The 24,500-nt window shown below is 40.1% G+C and overlaps 1 protein-coding gene across 3 annotated transcripts in view; it reads right to left on the minus strand.

Annotated features, from left to right (window-relative positions):
* Positions 1–426: 426 nt before the first annotated feature.
* Positions 427–24,500, minus strand: part of ankrd27 (ankyrin repeat domain 27 (VPS9 domain)) — a 34,199-nt gene continuing 10,125 nt past the window's right edge. For 2 of the 3 annotated variants that reach the window (XM_084555997.1, XM_084555995.1), the window contains 26 exons: positions 22,907–23,017; positions 22,273–22,581; positions 21,990–22,049; positions 18,725–18,778; positions 18,280–18,345; positions 17,753–17,829; positions 17,436–17,557; positions 16,494–16,572; positions 15,866–15,998; positions 15,673–15,765; positions 15,335–15,456; positions 13,035–13,117; positions 12,787–12,902; positions 11,720–11,812; positions 11,340–11,591; positions 9,711–9,770; positions 8,994–9,110; positions 8,711–8,755; positions 8,505–8,621; positions 8,214–8,408; positions 6,913–7,032; positions 6,651–6,824; positions 5,827–5,920; positions 5,457–5,535; positions 5,290–5,353; positions 427–4,091 (listed from right to left, as the gene is read on the minus strand). In XM_084555997.1, the coding sequence (XP_084412123.1) occupies positions 3,402–4,091; positions 5,290–5,353; positions 5,457–5,535; positions 5,827–5,920; positions 6,651–6,824; positions 6,913–7,032; positions 8,214–8,408; positions 8,505–8,621; positions 8,711–8,755; positions 8,994–9,110; positions 9,711–9,770; positions 11,340–11,591; positions 11,720–11,812; positions 12,787–12,902; positions 13,035–13,117; positions 15,335–15,456; positions 15,673–15,765; positions 15,866–15,998; positions 16,494–16,572; positions 17,436–17,557; positions 17,753–17,829; positions 18,280–18,345; positions 18,725–18,778; positions 21,990–22,049; positions 22,273–22,581; positions 22,907–23,017 (3,525 nt within the window). In that variant the 3' untranslated portion in view covers positions 427–3,401. The remainder of the gene's footprint in view (positions 4,092–5,289; positions 5,354–5,456; positions 5,536–5,826; positions 5,921–6,650; positions 6,825–6,912; positions 7,033–8,213; positions 8,409–8,504; positions 8,622–8,710; positions 8,756–8,993; positions 9,111–9,710; positions 9,771–11,339; positions 11,592–11,719; positions 11,813–12,786; positions 12,903–13,034; positions 13,118–15,334; positions 15,457–15,672; positions 15,766–15,865; positions 15,999–16,493; positions 16,573–17,435; positions 17,558–17,752; positions 17,830–18,279; positions 18,346–18,724; positions 18,779–21,989; positions 22,050–22,272; positions 22,582–22,906; positions 23,018–24,500) is intronic. The other variant, XM_084555996.1, reaches the window with a different exon arrangement.

The raw sequence follows: 24,500 nt of genomic DNA on the forward strand, positions 1-24,500 counted from the left end.
TTATTTGGATCAAATATGGCACATAAATTAAGTGTCTGAGTTAAGGTTGAATTAAGTCTGATATCAGGAACCACTTCTGAAAATGGTTTGGTCCAACATAGGGCCAGATTAGGGCCAGCTCTGGTTGTACAGTTTGGCTGAATTATGGGCCTTATGTGGCCCACATGTTGGATGCCAGATTTGGGCTGCTAAAAGACCGCAATTCATTCATGTATGTGGGCCAAGGGCAAGTGGGTTGTGTGACCCATCACTGGGCCAGACCAGTTTTGTTATGGGGGAATGAGACTCAGGTATAGTTCAGTGCCCGTTTTGTTTAAAAACGGCACAGACAAAAGAGCTTCTCTGAATACTTGAAAAGTGACGGCGGTCTGAATGTTCAGTGTTAATTAAAATGAATACCACTGATAAGAAACATTATTTGTCAGAATCAAATGTTTATTATCGGTTACTTGGGTGTAAATTAAATAAGGCACATTCGCATCATTTTTTAAACATTCAAACATGTAAATAAAAACAGTGGTAAAAAAAAAAAAAAAAAATCAATATTTGACTTCTGGTATGGTTTGAAGTTTAAATTAGACACAATAAAACAGAAAGAGGTTGCGCCTGTGTTTTATGTACCAAAGACAGCAGAGTACAGAGGACACAAAGACAGTAAACAGGGTATCAAGGTCAGCTTCAGCTTCACCCTCACTAAAACTGACTGCCATAGTACACACATACATACATACATACATTCTAACAAGTGAACTAGGTGAAACGAACATGTGACATCATTGGGAACAGTAACACTGATTGTGAGGGTTATACAGTACGTTAGCTGTTATATTTTGTTGGCATATAGCTCTCTCAACATCTCAATGTTGAAAGTCAAATCTAATAGTTCTGCATGTTTATCTCATTTACTACTGTATGTTAACATTACTTCTGAGTAGTTTTCAAATCATATCATCAGTTTGTAGATTGATATACAGTACTTAGAAGCACCCACCTGCTTTATACAAATTCAGTACACTGCAAAACATTCCTGTTACAGAGACTTGAGACAGGCCTAAAGTTGGTCAAACCATCAATATCAAATGATTTAAATACGAATGTCCAACCTTTATTGGGTTATTTTATATCAGGATATGACACATTTGTGCAAAAACGTGTGAAATAATCATACTTTTATACAACTGTCTAATGTCCTTACGGTGTGTCTTGGAACAAACTCATTTTACAACACTTTTTTTTATCTTAAGCTGCAACAAAACGAACATGAATGGTTTAATCTGTCATTTGCATTCTTGCTTTATCAATTAATTATTCGGTTTATAAAATGTCCCAAAAAATAAAAATAAATAAATAAAACAGCAAAGCCCATTCACACTTTGCCAAATGTGACATTTTCTGATGACTAAAAGCCTGAAAGCCGATATGCATAATAGGGTGTAATAAAAATACTGCATTCCTAATTCAAAAACTTCATTAGCTGGTGGTCAGTGGTTGCATTTGGGCTAATTCACATCATGAACCAATAATTTAAGCTCTGTTTGGTGGAATCATTTATATGGATGGTAGAATTTTATAAAAACTTGATATGGCTGTGTTAATAACATCATATAAGACAAAAACTGAGCCGGACAGTTTCAGTCCAAGATATTACTGGTTTGATTTCTGATATACAGTATGGTTTTATTTTTTTAACACAACAGTTTTTTCTGGTATGTTATTTTTCTGTGTTCTTGAATGCACCACAAATGACTTCTTTGAGGACAATATATCTGTATTTTCATTTTATATTCTCTAACCTGTGTGCTGCCGTATACAGTAGTAAATAAAGGTGACGTGAATTGCTGCAAGTCTCTACAATCCGTGGCTAAATGGAAGGAAATCCATCAGATATCCTTTGGTATGATTTGAAAAACTGTAAAATACAAAACTAATTGATTGGCCTTAGCATGCAGAGCCATCTGTGTAATCCTTTATCCTGCTCTACATGTGTGCAGAACATACATTCTAACATTCAGGAGAAGCTGAACCTCTCTGAACTCACAGCACACTGCTATCATAAATAAAATCACATCTTTCTAATAAAACAATAAGGGGGAGCGGCATGGTGTTAAACAGGAGATAAGAGAAAACCAACCAAAGCGTGAATCAAAGTTTAAGAAATAAGCCAAACTAACATTTAGTATTCAAGTAACAAACAATGTGTTTTCAAATAAAGTTTGGTGCTCTAGTCAGACTAACAGTCTAGAGGCCTAATGCGAGACTAAAGCAATGACATCCATGCAGTAACAAAGTCCATTTGCATCCCTTTTTCTTTACGTGAAGGCTAGAAGGAGAAAGTGCTTCAAAGTCGGGTGAGAAGAGGAGGTGATAACCGAGCAGACCAAAGACATCTTCAGAGGTCAGAATCTATTTTTTCCCACATATTTGCTAGACAAACCTCTGGAGCTGAGACTGGATGTAATCATGACCTAGTGGCTCATCTGTATTCATTTGTTTGATTGTATTGGTCATATAAGATAGACAGGAAAGTACTATGTCTGTTTCAAGAGTCTGTTCTCACACAAAAGTTTTGATTTCATTCACTCAGGTTTTGAGATATTTCAGATTCCTGCCTCCACTGAAGTGACATATCTTTTGAGAAACAGGGTCTTGGTTGCTTGATGCCAGTTCCCACTGTGATCAGTGTTTTTTTAAACTAGAAAAAAAATTAAGAAATAGTTTCTGTGAAAAAGTGTTGTTGGTGAGGTTGGTGGACTGTACAGGAGCAGTCCAAGAAAAAAAAATGCAGCTTCTTATGTGTGTCAACACTGAGCTGGTAAAGCAGGACTGCAAAGTAAGTCATCAAACAAACTGAACATGTGCAAGCAGACCTTCCTGTTCTGTAAAACAAATAATGTAATTCTACTATTTACATCGCTGTGGTTGAGATGGTGGGGTGGATAAAATAACTGAGTTGCAATAATCCTGTGACCCTCTCTGTAGTGTTTTGGTGCCTGACAGATCTTCAAACTTGTCGATCCATCACTAAAACTGAATATTTTAAATTGTATTTCACTCTCTCATTGGAACCACAAACTAAATTCCCTTCACCTCTACTGCAATGGAATGGAGGCAGAAAACTAAGAGACAGTAATCTCAAAACCTGGTCAAATAAAACCAGAACAGCAACAAGTGATAAAACATATAATTTTGTAAGTTGGGTGAATCAACCCCACAAATTAGATTAATTTTTTATTTTTTTTTAATCACATGAATTAGTTCAGGTGGTTAGAATCAATAACATATGATCAAAAATCATGTCCTTCCTTTTTTTCCTTTGGGCAAACATCTAGTTTCTGTTATCCTTTTGCCTAATAATTCCTAATTGCTCTAGGACTGACCACATCTCCATTTCAGTCGCAGCCTCACTGATTAAACCCTTTGCTCGGTTCTGCTATTTGCTCGGTTTTTCCTGGACTGCCTCCATCAGTCTGGATCAGTGGATGTAGGTCAGACAGGGAGGTGGGAGAGGGGCAGGTGGTGCAGGAGTCTTCGTCCCTGCCCTCTGACTGCATGGATTCAGCTTCAGTTTGAGGCAGAGTCCAGCTTTCAGATGACTCATCTAAATTTAGGTTTACAGGCCGGACACTCTGACTATGGATGTCGGACAGTTCGTTGGCATGATCCAGAGGAGAGTTATTGTCCGGGATGTGTGTGGGAGGGGAGTCAGCTGAGGTGTCATCTTGTGACAATACATTAGAGGGTGGAGATGGTGAGGTCTCACTACCTGTGCTGCAGTAAGAAACATCAGTGGAATGTGGTTCACTGGTGTCAGGTTGAGTATCATCAGCATCGCTGCACGTCTGAAGACCTGCAGGCAAAGTGTCGACAGTTGTTTTGGGAGTGTGTGTGTCATCTCCCGGATCACACTCTTTTGAAATGTATTTAGACATGTTGGGAGTGTGTGAAGACTCTGTCGTGTGGACTCCACAGTCTAGGGTGTGAGAGCGGAGCAGGGGCCGCTCTTGTAGCCTGGGTACGGCATCAAGGCTTCCTGAGGGGCTGCTGACCTCCAGCGTCTCCCCTCGCCTCAACCTCCGCCTTTCTGGATTCACCTGCAGAGAAAAGTCAGCATAAAGTCAGAGGACTAAAATTAAGTTTGGGGGGTGAGGTTATTACGTTACTCAATGAGCTAGCTTCATCTAGTCAGGTAAAAAAAAGTTAGGAGGAGCGTGCTGCCAGAGAAAATATCATGTTGTATATTGAGATGGAAGACATAAACATATCTTGATCGCCCCCTGGTGGCTGGTTGCAATACAAGTAATGAACCCTGATTCAAACCAAACTCTCACTTATCTTCTATAACTGCTTGTCCTGTGAAGGGCCACGGGAGGGCTGGAGCCTAAGCCAGCCCCAAACAGTTTCAAATTTAAATTAAAAAAATCACTACCACTAAAATAATCACAGTGTGGACGGGTAAACGATAATGCGGCTCTGCGTGGCTCCACTCTCGGACTGTACTGCGCAGACCCTGGCTCCAAACTTGCAAGATGGCGCTGCCCGTATTCCCGGGAAACCAGCACCAGCTCGGCCAATGCAAGGAAGTGGGTATGCATTGTCCATATTTATATACAGTTCGGAAGAGATGGGTTAGTAAATGCAGGGGTTAAATCTCCTGTGTGCAAACATATGGGCAATAAAGATTCTTTATATTCAGGACTCAAGTAACCTCGCCTTGGGAATTGTATATAAGCATATGTGTTATGAAACATTGTTTCTGTAAGTATAAAGTAGCTCTGCTATCAAGTAACATTCTGAAGGACATTGCATTTTTTTTTGGGGGGGGGGGGGCATTATTGAAACTGACAATGAAACTGTATTTCTCTTTCAATATAACATTTTCTTTAGTTATCTAAACATTGAAAGTAACATTTTCAGTTAAGAAACAACAAAACATTGCACATTTCAGTATTCCGTCAGGTCTCAATTCGTTTTCTGTATTTATTCGCGGAGAAAGATTTCCAATATATTAATTCACAATGAAAGAATATGATGTCTTTTATGTTCATTAACAGTTCATTGTTGGCTACTATTATTATTACTGTTGTGAAGACTAATGTATCGGCTACTTCCCCTATAAAAAATAAACATTAAACAAATAAAATACAAGTGCATTTAAGTCTGTAATTGAAAACAATTTATATGATATACAGAAATGACAATAATAGTCAATTAGATGTTAAATCGGAGTCAAATGTAGGCTTATAGGGACTATCAGTCTACAACACCAAACAGAAGTAAGGATGTGTGTACCTGGTTGAGGGTTGGTGAACTCCTGGGGGTAAGACCAGAGGAACCTTTCTTCCTCTGCTGCATCCTGAATCAAAGCACGTCCAGATTAAATCACCTCTGTCATTTTTGAATTATTACTTTATTTTGTGAATTGTTTATCTAAGGGGCAGATATTGTTCACAGTCTACCTGCTGATGGACTGGGCCACCTTCTGTCTCCTGCTGTTAGAGTGATCCTGTAGTCTCAAACGCTGCACAAACGAATGAGCTGTAGCAGCCACAAGACACATACAATCCCAGTTACAGGCCGGCAAAAGATTACTGGATGTCATACATGATCCTAATTTGACTAGATTTGCTATAAATTCAAGGGACTGTCATGGTGCTCTGACAAAACATCTGATAATAGCTTGGAACGATTCAAACGAAGCTGCAATTTTAAATGTGAAAACAGTTCCGAAGCTCAAAATAAATGACACTTTCTCTTAAAGGTTGAAAACATTAAAAGACGATTTGCGGTGTGGACATGAGCTAATAATAATTATATTATATTATATACCCAGAGCTCCTTTGGGAACAGAGAGGAGTTTGATTGGTTCAGCATCAGGAGAAAGCCCAGATGCTTTCTGCAGGGCTCTCAGGATTTCAGTGTTCTGCAGAAGAAAACATGAAAATATCTGTTACTGCTCAAATTCTTTTTCAGATTTTATCCCTGCTTTGTTCTGTATTGCCCGATAGCTCATTTAATATAAGATTTTAGATCCTGACATTTCATGCTGATGTACAGTATAGGAGGGTCACCAGCATTCAAAAAGATCAGGACTAACTTTACTCTAGAGTCTACACTCAACATACAGCAATGTGAAAAAGTTTTAAGCATCTTTTTAAAAGCTTTTTTTAGATTATTATCCATCTTCATCATTCTATATCATCGACGAAACATCGGAGTCCCAAATCAAATCTGCAACAACACAACGAGACCAAGCATGCAGCCATAGTCTTAATCATACTCTTTTGGTCTGACCTTCATAAAGCACCGATCTCATCATCATGGATTTACATGGAGACAAAAGACACAGAGACCAACTGATCTACAGACAAGCCGTAGCAAGTCCACCAACATATCTGCTCAACCTACTTGCAAGTGGACTGTGGAGCAGGTGTAGTTTTAAAGGTGATTTTGATGGAATATCTTTTGCTTTAAAGCAGTTTGTAAGTTAACCGATATAATTATTCACTTAACGTTTGGTGGCTAAATCTTTTGCAACATGCTCTAAAATAGACACAAATAAGATATTCACAATTTAAATAACTGCCTCAATCCAAAACGTCAAGCCCAGCATGTGCCAGTCTTCTGTCTCTGTAGTGTGTGTGTAGTATCACCTTGCCACCCAGTTCATAGGCGCAGTCCAACGGCGTCCTCTGCCTCTTGTTCCTGAGGCCGACCGAGGCTCCGCCCTTCAGCAGCAGCTCCACCAGTCCCTGGTGTCCACTCCGCACTGCCTCATGGAGAGCTGTGTTTCCCTGAAGGTTCGCTGCGTTCACCAACGCATCACTCTGCACACACATTCATGTTTCCATTAGTAATGTTAGCGACCTGATATCGCACACAGGCTGCTTCCTCACTGGCAGAGTGTGTACGTACCTGTAATAGGATGTTTGCTGTTTCCAGGTTTCCACAGAGACAGGCATTGATCAGCGGTGTGTTTCCATAGTGATCCTTCTTATTCAGTTTGGCGTTGCATTCCAGAAGAAATCTCACCACCTATACATGCAATCGTGTACACACACAGACAGAGTCACCTCATCATGCAATGGTAAATGGTCTTGTATTAATATGGCACTTTATTACCTCTTGGTACTCTCCACTTGTGTAACAGCGACACAACCATTCACACAACATTAAAACACCAGTACTCCATGTCCTGGTGATCAAACCACCAACAAAAACTATTTTCAGGATGTAGCTTAGTGGTAAAAAAGAGAATAAAACACATCAGCCTTGAAACACACAGTGCTTCTTAATTAGATAGTGTTGGTTTTGATATGAAGAAAAAATAACAAAAATAAATGTAGTGAGGATATATAGGGAATCATCCTTTTCGTCTCTGAACTGCAGATCTGATTTTTGACCACAGGGTGGTGCAAGTAAACCAGGCAAAAGCAACATGCAGACTTCCTTTCTGCAGAGGCACCAGGATTGTTGCTGACCCACTTCTGCATAACGTGTCACTGTGGGCATTTTGTCTTTGGCACTAGTGTGACACTGCAGAGTAACACAGCACTGTCAGTTTAAACAATGAATTAGCTATCTGGGAGGGAGGAGGAGTCCAACAATAAACAGGATAAACCTGTTTTGTGTGCTGTCATTTCAAATATCATTTTAATGTAGTCTGTAGTTAGTTGACTACTAAAAACAGGCATTCTAGAAAGAGTCTTTTAATGTAATGTATTTCGCAGTATTGTACTGCGATATAAACTCAGGTATACAGTATGGTGATGTCAATCTCAACTTCTGTAACAACTGTTAACAGAACAGCTTTACTGGTCAATGAAAACAAAGCTAACAAAATATTTAATAAGGTTCTGCATCCATAAATCTCTGTACTCCCCAGCATACAATATTTACCTTCCTCTGTTTTTATGCAAGTGTCAAAACTAGACATAATAAGTCCTACGGTGCTATGATGCATATTTATGATGTGTATGACAGCTATGTTTTTTTCTTGGAGTTTGTGTTTTTGATACACTTTTTACAGTTACTTTATTCATTTTAAATGTGTTGCATGTTACACCTTTATTTACAATTTTTTTAATTCATTGTTATGTTTTATTTATTTTTTTGATTGTTGATTAAGGATGCCACTCTGCATTGTATGTCTGGAACTAGTTCCTGAACAGGACATGTATATTGATCTTAAGTTTCCTGGACCACTTTGCTCCTACCTGGACGTGGCAGTTCTGGCTGGCCAGGTGAAGTGGTGTGGCGTTTTGGTTGGTGCGGGCATTGACGTTGGCCCCGTGGCGGATCAGTAGGGCGACCAGCGCTGAGTGGCCATGCAGGGCGGCGACATGAAGTGGTGTGAAACCGTCAGCGTTACAGCTGTTAACACCAAGAGTTCCGGGCTGCAGCCCCGACAGCTGCAGGACACACATCAGATAGATTATTAAACGTGGTCTCCTATTTCTGGAGTGTGAACACTTTAAATTTAGTTGTTGTCTGAGTGGCTGTCACACCTTCTGAGTGGGAGCGCAGTTTGGACATTGACACAGTGGATGGCATAGCACAACATCAGGCCGAATTTCTGCTTCTTCCTCCTCTTCCTCATCCATCCACTCTAACAGGTAGCGCACCTAAGACACAAACACAAGTGACTGCTGTGCAGACAAACATTTCAGCTTCTAAAAAAACAAGGTGTTCAGGCGCTGCTTATTGAACTTACCATCTCTACATCACCGTCTGCCACGGCTCGCAGCAGCTTCTCCACCTGTCAATCAAACAAACAGACAGCATCAAAGGACATGGAACAACAGCAGCTTCTTCTGTAGTACAAGTAACCACTTCTGCTTTCGTTAATTACTGAACGACAAAGACCTACTACTAATGCAGTGTTGATGCTGTGCTTTTTGAGTTGCGATTTAGAACTGATTCTAATGTGGGAAGCAATCAGTGAGAAGTTTTTTCACACTGTGGTCAGCTCCCCGGTGTGTCTTGCTATAGTTCACCTCTCTGTGTCTGACTCGTTCTCCCTCTGGTTTGGCCTCTGACCCCAGAGAGGACGTGCTGGAGAAGGAGGAGCGGCGGCTGCTGCTGTCTGAGGCTAGAGGAGAGTGACTGGGAGACTGAGAGGAAGAGGAGAGAGAGAGAGAGAGCAAAGACAAATGAAGGCTGTAATGCATATATATATATACAAATCCCCCTGATTCTAAATTAACCACAAATATAAAAACCGCTTTCTTTTACAAATAAACACTTTGGTTTAGTGGAATCTATATAAAGAAATGGTGGTACCTCCTATACTAAAGAAGAAATATCTGAATTATATCCAAAAAACAAAGCTGGAAATTTTTAAGAAGGGAAATGATCTTGCATATTGTAATAATTAGAGGACAGATTCCTGACTGCAGTGTATCTAACATATTTTTTTTCTGGAATATGAGTCTGGTAACACTTCATTTCTATTATAAGGTGTGTTACGCTACATGGCTTTTACTCTTCTGTCCACTATCACATACAGCCTGTCAAAACTATTTGAACTTTGGAAGTTGGTCTGGCTTTCAGGCTACTGTAAAACACAATGTAATGAAACAATCTAGTTTTCACTAGAACTACTTTCAACTAGTCCCTAATTTCCTAAAAGGTAATTATCTCATCTTAAGGGACACACTTGTTGTAATGTTGGAGTACTTTCTGATAAACACACGGTTGTAGACAAGACTCACATCAACTCCGCTGCCGCTGCGCTGACGGCCATTCTGATTGGACTGCAACAACATGAGGATCTGCAGCCAAATAAAAAAAATATACGTGTTTGAACATATACCTGAGATGATTTGTTGTTTTCTGCTTTTGCTCAGGTAAATAACAAAGGGAGTGTTTTTAAGGAGGTCACTGAAACATCTGTTTGGAGCCAAAAGTAGCTTTTAGTGAAGATTTAAAATGACTGAGTCAGCCAAGCTCATTTCCTTAGTCAGATGATGTCAGAGCCTCAGGACATCAATGCACATGCTTTACCTCCAGTTTCCTGCTTTGCATCTGGACAAGCATTCCAAATTATGTAAAGTGGGGATGGTAACAACAAGGACAGAAATTCAGCTATGAGAGAGGCAATGAAGGACCTTAAATCAGTAAAATCTTCTTTAGAGGTAATGGGAGCCAGCATAAAGAGGCAAAAGCTGGAATAATGTGGATCTGAGGTCAGAACCAGACCATGCAGCTTGAGGTCAGTTCTCTGCAGGATGAAGTCTGCCTAAGAGGATCAGTCAGCCCAGTTCCCACGACCAGGCCAATCAAACACATCCAGGAACCGTCAGTTCCTGGAAACTATGGCTGCTGAGCAGATTAGCTACACTCCAGAGCTATGGCACATGAAAATAACATCAGTTTTTTCCATGTAATGATTTGTGATCAGGCCCTGCATATCTTTTTAAAAAAGCCTACAACTAAATTGTATTTTTTTCTTTCTTCTATTTTTATTTTTTAACCTTAATTTTAAATTTTTGACCCTGGATTATTTAATTTACATTATTTTTAAACTGTTTGCCCTGTAGCACTTTGAGATTGCTTTAAATGTAAAGTGCAATACAAATAAAATTGATTATTATTATTATTATTATCATCCAGGGTGTACCCCGTCTCTCGGCCAATGACAGCTGGGATAGGCTCCAGTCCCCCCGCGACCCTTCACAGGACAAGCGGTTACAGAAGATGAAGATGAAGATTTGTGATAAGAAGCTTGTATCAAAAGGTTCGGTGTGTAAGATTTAAGACAATCTTTTGTCAGAAACTGAATACAGTTTTCATATTCATTTCATGAGGAAATTAGGGAAACCTCTACTGTATTCACAAGTGGTGCATTCTTTATCTTTTTACATTATTCAGGGCGCTGTTTGAGAGGGATTAAGACTGCCTAGTGCATTTTACAAAGAGCATTTTGTTTTGACAATGAATAAAGCAGAAGATAGAATGAAATGTTAACAGAACAAGTTGAAAGATATGAAACCAGTTCCATGTCAACCTCAACATGGTCAGAAAAGTGCAGTACAGAAGTATACATTTTCAAACTGCCCTATTGTGTTAATGTAGCAATACTGGTGATTAATCAGTCAAACATTTAGTGTTAGAAAGCTTCCTCAAATTACGCTGCTTCCACTCTTTTTGCATCCTGTCTCTTTACCACAAAGTGCTAATACAGTCCAGACAGATGTAAACAGGCCTTTCTTAAGTCTTTAAGAAACCAGAGTCTGTCTAAGTATAGAGCATAGTGTTGAAAATTGAGGAAGGCACTGTCCAACAAAGTGAAAACTTTTTTTAGGCACAACACTGAACTGACAGTTCATTACGGGACCTACTGAACATCTTGTTGCAGTTCCTCTCCATCTCTCAGCTGTGTGTGTGTTGCTAACCTTGGAGTTGAGCGCACACTGCAGTGCTGATTCTTTGTTCTTGTTGAGGATGTAAGTGCTCGCTCCGTTCTCCAGCAGCACCTGCAGGATCGCCTCGTAACCCCAGCGGGCCGCCATGTGCAGCGCTGTGTCGCCTTTGTCGTTCTGCAGGTCCAGGCGGCACGTCTGGAGATCGTAGTACACCAAGGCCTTGACACACTGACACACACACGTCACACAGCGTTAACACTAGAGGAAGGTAATCAAGGTATCTGAAAATGCATGCACTTTGTGATCTAAGCTGAAAAAGGGGCTGTAATAAAGACAGAGGTCAATGACTGACGTACATCCTCATGTCCGTACATGCAGGCAAGGTGCAGTGGTGTGTTGCCGTTGTTGTCTTGAGCATCTGTGTTGGCCTTGTAGTGTAGCAGCAGCAGCTAAAAACAGAGAGAAGGGAGCACACTGAAATTGCATAATATTGCTATACAGTATTATGACCTTTATTTACCCTTCATCTTAAATTCAAGTTCATGTATGCGCAGACCACTCAGCTAACATTAAGACTTTTTAAGACTGTTTTAATCCTACACAGATCGTACACATAATACTTCTTTAATGATCATACAGTACATACATACTGTTTGTTTTATGTCATGTTTGGGCTTCCTCCCACAGTCACAGGTTAAATGAATTGGCTGTAGGGGTGAATGTGAGTGATTGGCTCATTGCTCGCCCAGTGCCAGCTGGGATAGGCTCCAGCCCCCTGCCACTTTCTACAGTGTAAGTGGTTATAGACGATAGATGCTACATTAATGTGCTCTATTAACCTTTCTTAATTTCAGTTTTATTTGATACATTATTTTTCAGTCATATGTATTATAATGTCTAACAGAAAATTCAATATTCAAAGCCAGGAGCCAACAGGTGGCATTACATGTACTCTGCTACAATTGCTCACATTATAAATTTTGTAAAATGTTCATCTACACAATTACGTCAGTGAGTCACGCCAGTCTCATCAGTCTGCTGGTTCCATTTCTTGTAGTTTCTTATTTGGTTTCAATTTCATTGTTATTAAGCAGCTGTTAACAAAACTGCAAATCTTTCACAATAAAAGCTCCATACTGTATGCATGTATGGAACAAGACTTCTAATGTGAAAGTACTGGAGGAAGTACTGAGTTTCATTTATGGTAATTATCACTGCTATCATTGAAAAAGGCAAAGCTGATCTCTGGATGTGACTCACTGAAGTGAAGGATGTGGTGCTGTGTTAGGGGACAATACATTAAATTTATCAAGATGGCTTTAAACACGGAGGAAATGCAAAGATGTGGAAATGAGACAAAAAGACCTGCATTTAAAGTATATACACAAACAAAACCGAGCTGCTGTGAGACGCGCATGCTCACCGCGACCCCCTGGTATCCACGTTGGCACGCCAGGTGCAGTGGTGTGAGGGCGTGGTAGTCGGTGGCATTTACCGGAGCCCCTTTATGAACTAGAACATCGATCAGCTGGGCTTGGCCTGACACAAAAATAAATAAATAAAAACAAAAAAAACATAGGTCGGATTATCACTCCTCTGAAATATAAATTATGGCTCGCAACATAAAACGAAATGACATTTTAATCCCCTGTGTGACAGGGGACTGCTCACCACAGAGAGCAGCAGCATGCAGTGGAGTGTAACCCCTGTCATCTCTGGAGAACGGCGTGACGATGGATGGATCATTCAACCGCCTGAAACATGAAGCCAACAACCAGACCAGAGTTTTAATTAATGGCTGTAAACAAAGCGGAGTAAAATCAGATCACTAAACACTGATCTTAAGTACAGTAATAAATTAGGTCCAAAACTGTGGGGCGGTGGTTTCTGGAAGAACTGGTCAGGTATGTTAGCATTTTCTGCACCATTTCCTACGTACAATACCTTATTTTACTACCTTATAAAAACTATATTTTGTTTGTAATTTGTGGTCAGCGACAAAGAGCGGAATTTGTTGCCCAATTTTTACAAAGGATGATGGATCGCCTGTTCATCCATAAAATTTTACCCTTAAAATTCATGGACATTAGTTCTTGGTTGTCTTTGTAAAAGTTGACACCAAACTCTGTCCATGCTGTCTTCAAACGTTGCTCAAGGTCCAAAAATTCTGTGAACTCACACCATGTTCACAGGAATCTCAGAGTGAAGTCAAGTATTTACATGTAAATGTGACTCTAGTCACCTGTGTCCCACTGCACAAACTTCCTTTAGTTTATGTCCAATGGACAGTGGTATTAATGATCGTTACACTATGCACATAAACACCCTTTGTGTGTGTGCATGTGTGTGTGTCTGTGTGGTGTGCTACAGGTGGTGGCTGGGGATGTAGAAGGGGGTATCCAAGTGGGAAGTGAAAGCCCAAACTGCTTTTTGTTCCTGATTTACAGCTTTGCAGCAAGAGACGCCGAAGAATAGGGGAAATTATGTTGAGTAAGAAAAGTACTAGTAGTCAGAGGGTTTCTAAGAACAAAAAACAAAAACATGGCAGCTTTGTTTCTTTTTCAAATAAACTTTTAAACATTCTGTCCGCAGGATAACTCTACTTTTGCTCTTCAGCAGTCAAATTTCTAACATGGTCCAGAGTTATTTATTTATTTTCAAGAGTTATGTTTTGTTAGATTTACGGCATACTGACTACATAATGTTAAAAGCTCCAAGACGGCTGGCTCAGTATGTTTGGGAGCAGTGATATGTCTTGTTTGATGTATAAATACATTGTTTCGCTACAGTAACAGGAACTCACTAAAGAAGACATGTGAACAGCAGAATAGATACTTGCCACTTCCATCACCACATTTTTCTAATAACAGTACATATAGTAGAAGACAAAAGAAACATGCTAGAATGCTTGCACGTCTCTGCAGAAGCAGATTTTCTGCACCTTTGTGGTGCACATTTCTCTGCAACATGCGTTCAAAAAGCAACACACTAGACTTCAACTACTGATGGGAAAACAAAGACTTTAGCTGACTGGGGCCTTTCTGTCTGGTAAGACTGACCTCAACTTGTCCTCTTTGTATTTAACAAAGCTAATCCCATCTATAAACTCCAAATACATCCTGACCAGAGAGGAGAATATGTTAGATCACTGTAATAGTACAATTAGAGGAGTGTTTCATGCCATCCCTCATGCTGCACTGGGCCACCCTTGCCATGTCATGGTCTATCTGATTCTTGCATGCAGACATATTTAAAGCTCTCTAAACTTGTTGCAAGGACATCACAGCAGTTAACCAGGGAGGCGGCTTGCTTCAGGTCTTCAACCATCTCCACTATCTCCACAGAGTTGAGTTCCAAAGATCTCCCGGACACAAAAAAAAGTTTTGAGACACTACCTTCCCAACAACGGTGTCTTCCCATCTGCACTGGCTGCTACAACAAGGCTTAGGAATAAATTAAAGATAAATAAAGATTTCTATTTTATATTTATGCAATAAATGTGTGTGCAGGCCTACTTGTGGTTCCTAGAATTTCAAAAAGTAGAATGGGAGGTAGAGCCTTCAGCTATCAGGCTCCTCTCCTGAGTAACCAGCTCCCAGTTTGGGTTCAGGAGGCAAACCTCTCTACTTTTAAGGTCAGGCTTAAGACTTTCCTTTTTGATCAAGTTTCTAATTAGGGCTGGACTAAACCATCCCTTAGTTATGCTGCAATAGACCTAGGCTGCTAGGGGAATATGGGGATGAGCACATGTCCTCTACTCCAGGGATTCCCAAAGTGTGGTGCATCTTGCGCACCCTCCTAGAGGAGGGTGTATTGGGGAGAAGAAGTTAACCTTCTGGTCACACATACTGTACGTGAAGTAGAATCAATGTGGATGTTTGCTGTGTACACACCATGTAAGGGTGACTCTTAAAGCTGCTTTATTAAAACTTGGATTTCCTCTCTGTGTGCCTGAGTGTCTGGACACTGACCCGGACAGCTGGAGATCACAGAGGTCACAGGAGCAAAGGGGGTGACACATCCTGACATCCTCGTCGCCCTCTCCCTCACTCAGCAGACGTTCCACCTCGGCTTCGTTTCCATTTGCTATGTGCTAATACAAACACAAAAAGGGTAGAGAATTTAGGAACCCTACAATCAGTCAATTGCCTTAATTTACACAACACCTTTGATAAAGGTTAGTGTGGTACAAAGCGCTTCGCAGATTACTAAAAAAACAGTAACAAACAGAGCAATTGTGAAAAGATATAATCCTTTAATTTATCCCATAGTGGGGAAAGATAGATTCTGTTCGAGTGCTGCAGCTCACCTCAAACAGACAGTGGATGGGCATGGCAGAGCTCTGAACCAGCAGACTCATCCTCTCCTTGAACAGTGCCTTGTCATTCAGCTCCCCTGAACCCTGAGGGGTCAGAAAAAAAACAAAAAAAAAACATAAGATGCAGATGATGTTGGGCACAGGGAAACAGTGACTTTCCCATTGGTGTGTGATCATGTCTCACAGAGTGCGTGTCCTGCAGCTTCCCCAGGTTGATGTACTCCACTGCCGCCTCGAACGTGCTCAGACAGTAGCTGAGCTCGTCTTTACTGGAGTGGCTGAAGCAGAAGTTCCTGATGTAGCTCAGGTTGGCCATCCTGACCACAAACAACAAGAATCAAGCTCTTATGTAACTAGAAAACATTTCCTCCAGCACTGTTACTCACATGCATTCAGTAAATCCAGATCATGGTATGCCCTCAGCAGCTTAAGATTACAAAATAATAATGACTGAACTAAAATTACCTCCACCACCGGCAGATTATCTGTATTGTACCTATATTAACTGGCTTTGTGAGGTCACCACAATACATTTGTTTGTTTACACATTGTTTAGATGCTGCTTTAAACTATATTATAGTATAGTATAGTATGCTTGGTTTAGATGCTGCATTAAACACACAGAAAGACCAGAGTGTCCCGATTTGTTATTTTCCACAGACATTTCCACTACAGCCTCCATAGCAGATCAGGACTAAGTGATAAGAGAATGAATTTAGTTTTTAATTGTGTCTTGTTTAAATCAGTCTCACTTTCATTTTAAATAAACTATTTCATTCCAATCACTATTTTATTTCAAAGGTCTTTCTCACCAGTTGGGGATTTCGGTCTTCACCAGCAGATAGAGGATGACAGAGAGGAGATCATCTGCACTCACAGCATCTATACTGACTGCGAAGGAAGACAGATATTCAGTCACTGACAACACAACTGGAGAAACTCACAAAAATAGCACATCGTCATTTTTCACTGCGCTATCCCGATCTCATCCTGCCAAGTTGTCCTGATGCTACTGGACACTCTCCCTCTGTCTAACCCGAATGAGCAAATTGGCCTCTTGACAAACATAAATTAGGTGTGCATCGTACCACTCTGCAGGGCTGTTGTGAGCCAATAAGCTTGGATTTCCAAAGCAAACTTGACAAACACATTAGAGGCTAACAGAGCAGGTACTGTCCTGTGCGCTGATCTAATTACACACAGGGAGAGGACGCTCGAGATCGCGCAGAGTTCAGTGTGCCTGTGCGGAGATGTGACTGACGGACTCACTCTGACTGTACAAAACATAACGGACACTGCTTGTGAATTCTTATTTTCTCCCGATTACACATTCAACAAGGCAGTGTTCCTGATAACAATAACAGAAGAAAGAGTATGAGTCCAAGTTTGAGGGACTAAACTTAAAGGTTTTCAAAGCACAGTTTTCTTTCCTCTTTTGTTGCCCACAAATGAGCAATATTAGCAGTCATCAATCATTTTTAAGTACTGGCTGACTAATACGAGTGCTAAATACTGGTAAAAAGTGAGGCTTCATAATTTCAGCATCTTGAGTATCATTGTTCTGATCCTGGGATGAAACTCAGAGTTGGAAAACGGTGAGATTTAACTGACTGGTGACTGAATTCAAATTCAAATTCAAATTCAAATTCAAATTCAAACACACACACACACACACACACACACACACACACACACACACACACACACACCCACACACACACACACACACACACACACACACACACAGTATGTACCAGTGCGTCTGGGGGTCTGGGTGGCGGTCAGGGCAACTCGGCGCAGGCAGAGGAGTTTGAGGAGGGGGGACGTTTGCTGGTTGAGCTGACTCAGCTCCCTCTTTGCCCGAGACAAGTTTATGCTACGGAAACATAACAGCAGCAGCACAGAGAACAAGTGTCAGTATGTCAGAAGTCAGGAGACACATTGAGAAAGAATAGCAGTTGTATAGTAATAGACTCAGATCAGGATCCCATATTGACAGATGTAGGAAGTACGTTTCCTTTTGTGACTACAGTATGTTTCTGTATGATAAATGAAAAAAATTTGAACAGACCTGAACTCAGGTTTGACTCCCAGATCTTTCTGCTGCAGCTCCTGCAGGCTCCGGGTGGTTTTGTTGAAGGCAGCATCCTATTGACAAGCAGCACGAGAGATATGAGAGAAGCTCTGTGACACAGCTGTTGTTGAATCATGTCAGTGATATTTTCATCACTGCAACAGCAATGAATTAGAAAAATGAATGAATGTCAAGAAAACTCTTCCGATCTCCTTTAATCCATCCCAGGAGGTACTTTATGTTTGCATTCTTTGATATTCTGCACTGTCATATCGGTCTGCTTCTAACCGACTTGCTGACTTGTAGCTACACCTACACCTTGGCCATTGTTTTTTTGAGAAGGAACACAATCAGTCATCCCTGGACTGAAGAAAACTTTGATCATTAAAACAATGATTACTGAATGTTCTACAAAATGTTCTCAGTATCCACTGGAGCTTCTGGCATAGTGTCATCTGCAGAGATCAGTTTCTCCATTTTTGGAGTATTTGATGCGTTGATGAGCAGTGACAGCTCAGACCTACCTGGCTGGCTTCAAGTGTCCCCACCAAGTTAAAGATTAAATCATGGATACCATGATGAACGTACATCTGGGAAGAGAAAAAGAAAAACAAAAGAAAACAAGTTCCAAAAATGAACAGGCAATACTGATGTTAAAGGTTATTTAAATGTGACGACACAAAGGATTCTATTTGGTGGCTTTCAATCAGTAGGTCACACTGGCCACAAATGAATTATTCATCTAAAAATGCTGCAAACTTTCTTTTACAGAGATGGAGATGGAACTAATGATCATTGTATTCTATTCTATCTACAGATCATGTAATCAAGTGTGTTTACCAAAAAGGTGTATGTACTTTTGTTTGTAGGTCAGGTTTTATGGAATGAGCTTTTAGAAAAAAACGTTAATCCATAAAAACGCATGCTTCTTTACAGAAACTAGATCAAAAGAAACACTAAGTAAGTTACCTCCACTGCCTGTTTGAGAAGAGTCATCTGAAGCTCCTGCTTTGCCAGATGCTTCTGTAGAAAAATGACATCAGTATAAGCACAACTATAATAAGACCAGTAAATGCACAGAAACGCATTAGTCACGGTACAGCATGTGGTGCATCTTCTTCTTTTACTGTGAATAAGTAGAAAATTGATCGGAGATAACGGCGGCCCTGGCTGAAAAAAAAAATCTCTGACAGACATCATATATCATACTAATCTCATTAGGCTCCAGAGGGCCTAATAAAACAGTCTGGTGTCTAGTGGTCTCACGACTAGGTACATTCTTTGTGTCCCAGCTCACACAAGGACACAGCATTTGAAGGCCATGCGTTTTGAGAGTTATTTGTCATGCTGGAACAGATTTTATTCAAACAAGCTGTTTGAGATTTTACTCTTACTATACATCCATAAAAACCAAAAATCTCTTTTATAGCCATACAAGTTTGTATGTCTGTTTGTCTGTCTGGACATAAAGTCTCAGTTTTCTGAGTGATCCATGTGGACTCAAATATCAGCAGCTTACTGTACTACTTGTGATGTTAAAAGGTAATTCTGGTTTATGTCAACCACATGTATTTCCCATCAATATGACTAATGGCCATTGTGTCTGTATAAGTAATGCTGACTATGGACTTTCACCTGCTTTGTAGAGATTTGCAAACAGCATAAAGGATGGCCACCAGTGTGAGCAACTTGAGTTTACACCCCAAAGTAACAACGTGATTTTTACATAACACTAAGCCACTTTTAATTACCATTTTTAATAACTGGGATCTCACATATTGTATAGCAGAAGTGACAGGGTTGATTACTCATCATAGCTTTACCAAACAATGCAAAAAATAAAATATTCTTAAATAGAGCAACAAAACAACTGCTTATTGAATCCAGCACAATAAACGACACATTGACCACAACTGACTTTGGTTATATATGAATTTGATCAAGATAGCTGAGCTTATGAACAAGTACAATTTAGTTCAGTTCAATTTCACAAGGATCTGTTTAAATTTTTCCAAAACAGATCAGTCCAGACCAGTTTATGAACAAACAGAAAAGCTAATCTATAAGTCCGCACCAAGACGGTGATAGTGTGTTCATCTTGTTTCACCTCCAGACTAGTACGACAACAGAGTGATCTCTGACACAAAGCAAAGGAAGAAAGTCATTCTCCTCCTTGCTCTCAAGCTTACAGCTAATATTTTTTCACACAGCCTGGATACCAACTGTGAGTGTTATTTGGAATCTTCTGATGGGATAACTGAAGAGCTAAAAACACAAGTGAACTTTTGATTGGAGGGCAGTGACGTTATTCAGATGGAGGTCACTACAACACTTAGATGTGAGAGTCTGACCTTATGGAAAACAGTTGAATGCTATGACGGCAAAAGTGGCTATTTACAGACTGTTTTCAGCAAGTCCTCCCTACAGCAGAGTGCAAAATCATGCATGAATCATTGAGCCACAATGATAGGAAACGCTGCATGCCAGAATAAAATAAAACCAAATTATCATTTAAACAGCTGCACATGATGAGGAACAAATCCATATGACTTCCATTTATTTGTCCAGATTTTGACCACACAAGATGTTTGTGTTGTTTAATTACCCAGGCAAGTCAAATTAGCAACAACAATCACAACAACCACTCAAGATAAATATTTCACTCCCTAAAAATCTTATATTTTCATTGGCATAAAATTGGTGATTTATTATTTTTTTTAATCATCCACCACTATGTGATGCATAAAAATGCATTTTGTGTGTGTCCTTCCTTATTTAAGCTTGCCATTCGGATAAATTATGTCACCAGGAAAAAAAATAAAAATGGAATTTGAAGAAAACCTCTCTGTATGGTGCACTCATAAAGGTCACAACCAATGGTCATTTCTCACCCAACATGCGTACATTGACCTCACACACTGAGAGGAGGATGGTTTGACTGACAAAAGAATCTGCAAGGATCATAGCTATTGAATGAATATTGCGGAAGTTAGTCAAGTCTTGAAGACAGAAAGCCTCCAGAACTAACATAAGACTTCTACTGTACATCAAGTACAGCAGGTACACATCTTGTTAGGGAGGGACCCTAAACCAACCAAGTCAACCAACTAAAGCGCCTTCAGTGCGCCAAACAATATTGGGACATTCAATGCGGTCAGGAAATATGTTCAGACGAGAGATAGAAAAGCACTTCATAGCCATTAATCCATCAAATAACAGCAAATATTGAATAAAAACCTTGAGAAAGCTTAAAAATAGCCATGGTTGAACCCTGCAGCAAAACAATGATCAAAAAGAACAACCTACACGATTGATCGCAAGTCTAAAATCCTTAGCATGTAATCGCAATCACAGTCACTGAGTCTGTATTAAACATAAAAACTGAGATAACTCAAATTAGATTAGATGCTCTGTGTTTAGAAAATCAAAAGGGAAACACAGTTACCAATATGAAATATGTTCTTGTTTTATCTCTATCTCCTTTGTACATTTGAACTTATTAGGAAGTTCAGGAAATGGATTTTGACTTTCATCTTTAGTCCATCTTGAATTGAATTGAATTGATTTAATATTGGCTTGACGACATGACATCATGTGAATTCCACCAAACTTAAGAGGCTACAGAGACAGGAATGTCTCATAGCCAGGCTGCTAAGCTTGTAGCTAGCTTGGCATTTAGTAGGACTGGTTATTCTGGTGCTCCTTCGTTTCTCTTCTGAAGACAGAAGTCTTACTGGTGCGTCAAAAAGATGTCACCACAGATGGATTTATTTCAGTTGTTTTCACAAAGATTCAACATTTGATGTGATGTATGAATGATGTGGAACCACCTCAACTCAAATGCCTGGTAAATATGTCGTCTAACATTTAGAGACTATACACCAGTTGACCAGTATCACCTAAACTCTTCATTAAGGGACAACTGCTTTGAGATCTTCTCTGGCTTAACCTCAGAAACTTTTTAATCAATATATACGAGGCAAAGCATTCCAGCCCCCCTACCTAATATGCTGTTGGTCCTACATGTGCCATCAAAACAGATCTCAAATCTTTTATAGTATTATCAATGTATTCACAACAACTACTGAATGAGCTGTGGGATGCGGGTCAAGTGGCCAACTTTCAATCTCATACCTTACACCCTGTGTTGTAAATAAAGGGTTATTTCATCTAATCTCATTAGTCTAAACTCAGCCAGACTAAAAGGGCGTCCTGCTGGTTGGTTTCTACTCACCAGACGAGACTCTCTTAGCAGACACTGAAGACATTTAGTGTAAAGACCGCTCACTAAGTCCTGAGGGAGGAGAAAACAGGAGAGCTTTCAGTACTGCAGGGAAGGACTTCTGTAATAACTCATTACAATAACTCAGTCTTTTTTTAAATAAACTTAAAATAAATTCCAAGTCATTCCTGCACTGTTATCCCACAATTATGACAGTCCAAGTCTATAGATTAAGAACAAGAACACTGGAATTAAATTATGGCAATATAAACTTAAGAGTATGAGTTGATCCTACTATGTGGTGACGAAGTCCCTTCCTCTCCTGTTCCTTGAATGCCTGACAAAAGCTATGGATGAACTTGTCCAGTTTCTGGGCATGGCGACCCAGGAACTCCCTGACATCCTCCAGACTCTTCAGACAGTAAGGGGGTGGCGGGCTGACCTCTGCCAGCCTTGGATCCACCTCCACAGGCCTGGAGATGCACAGGATGCTGTAGCTTTGCTCCTGGTCATTGTAGAAGGTTTCCTCAAACAGGATGGGGACCGACGTTGGAGTCGGCGAGCCGGATCCCAGCAGGACCTGCCTGTCCTGGATCCTGACCTCCTGCAACACACACAAAGACAAAGGCCACTTTAAAGGTTAGCAGGACAAAGACGTATAAACTCTAATTTTCAACAACAAAAACACACCTCTGTGTTTAAGTAAAGTTAGTCAAATATGAATAAATATTGAAGGAAGGAGTCAATGAAGGAACATTTCATGCGTTTTAAAGGGTTTTGATTTACTAATAATGTAAAGCGTCTTGAGACAATTTGTACTGTTATTGACGCTATATCAGTAAAATGTATATATTTGAAGAATATATTGAATGTGCCTCTGATGGAGACGATATTTAGTAGGTGAAACAGTTAGGGGACAGAAGACTAACCTTTCCATCAACAGTCTTGTATCCCTCCTCCACAGGTTGTAGGACATAGCTGTCAAAATGAGAGTCTGAGTAGCTGCTGGCGGTCAAACTTCCACAGCAAGGCACCAGAACCTGCAGGGTTTACGTAACGTGAGATAGTACATTTAAGGGAAGATGATGATTTTTATAATCACAAAACACAGACTTAAACTGACCAGCATGAACTGAAACTGATGTCAGCGGATTAACAGAAACATCAAATAGTGACTGAGCCTGGTGTAAGGAAGTTTTATTCTGCCACTAAACTACTGTGGTTAGGTAGAAATACTGAAACTGAAAAATGAGTAGTGGAGCAAATGAGTCGTAAAAACAGAACAGTGGTAGGAGGATGGTAATTTATCATTCTTTGACAATCACTGAGTGTATAGAGTTTATAACAATTCCAGCAATTGGGCAATGTCAAAAATAACCTTTAAAACTCAACATTTAAGTCAGCATGCCCTCTAAAAGGAGCTTCGTCATCTATATCAGTTTCGGAAAGTACTACCATTATGTGAAATAAAAGAAGTTAGGATTTGCAGACAGGGAAGTCTGATTCGCAAGTGTTGTCACTTGGGACAGTGCCACTGGAGCTAGAATACTGTAAGTTCGGAAAGTTTTCAAATCTGTGGAGTTAGGAAGAAGTGAAAGTAGCTCAATCCACTGTAATCCACTCCTCAGCTCTACTGTAGTCTGCTGTCATCGGGCAAGAGGCGGGGATTCAGTTAAATACAAGAACTTCTATACAGCTTTACAGCTACTTTACAGCTTTTGGTTTAAGGACTGATTGTTTGTTTGTATGTATTTGTTAAAAAAAAATTTCTTGTTATGAAATTTGACTAGTTTAGTTTCTGTTCATATGAAGGCAATTATATCGAATGATTTATTTGAAAGAGTCCGCATCTAAAAGGAAAACACATCTAATTGCATTAGAGCTGTTGTGCTCTGCTGCTGTTTTGATGCCACATAGGTCATATGAGTTTCCAGAAGAGTCCTGGTGAGTCAGAGCTGTTGGCCTGCGCTCAGATATCTGGTCCTCATCTGCCGTTACAGGCTTCTTGAGTCATTATGCAGTCGTTTGATATTAGTCGACTTCATTGTGTTTGCACTTTCTGTTAGGCCGTTTCACTGGACTAAGCAGAGAGCAACATTAATTCGTCACTCCCTCTAAAACCCTGGCAAATCTCCGGCATTAAATCTGTTTCCAAGCAGCAGTGAGAGTGTGGGGTGATACAAAGGAAGGAGCTAAGAGACGGCTAAACCCAAAAACGACCGTTAAGACAGGAAGAGTTAAACACGTAGCTTTATCTGAAAATGCAGCTTAGCTTTTTCCCTTGTCTCCTGATTTAAAATATTTTAACAGTGGTCATCTGATCCAGCACACAGTGGGAAGGACTTCTGCTAAATTCCCTGAGGAGTCTACAGCGTGTAAAGACATTCAGAGCCTAATATCCTGTTTTGTTGTCTTTTTTTTTTTTAGCAATGAAAGCGGCAGGTTTAATAATCAACATGCCTTCAATCAGACAAGAGGAAGCGATGGGTGGAAGGGAAACTGTTAGATAGTCTGTTCACACCT

Source organism: Chelon labrosus (genome assembly GCF_963514085.1).
Source record: "Chelon labrosus genome assembly, chromosome: 11".
Classification (NCBI taxonomy): Eukaryota; Metazoa; Chordata; class Actinopteri; order Mugiliformes; family Mugilidae; genus Chelon; species Chelon labrosus.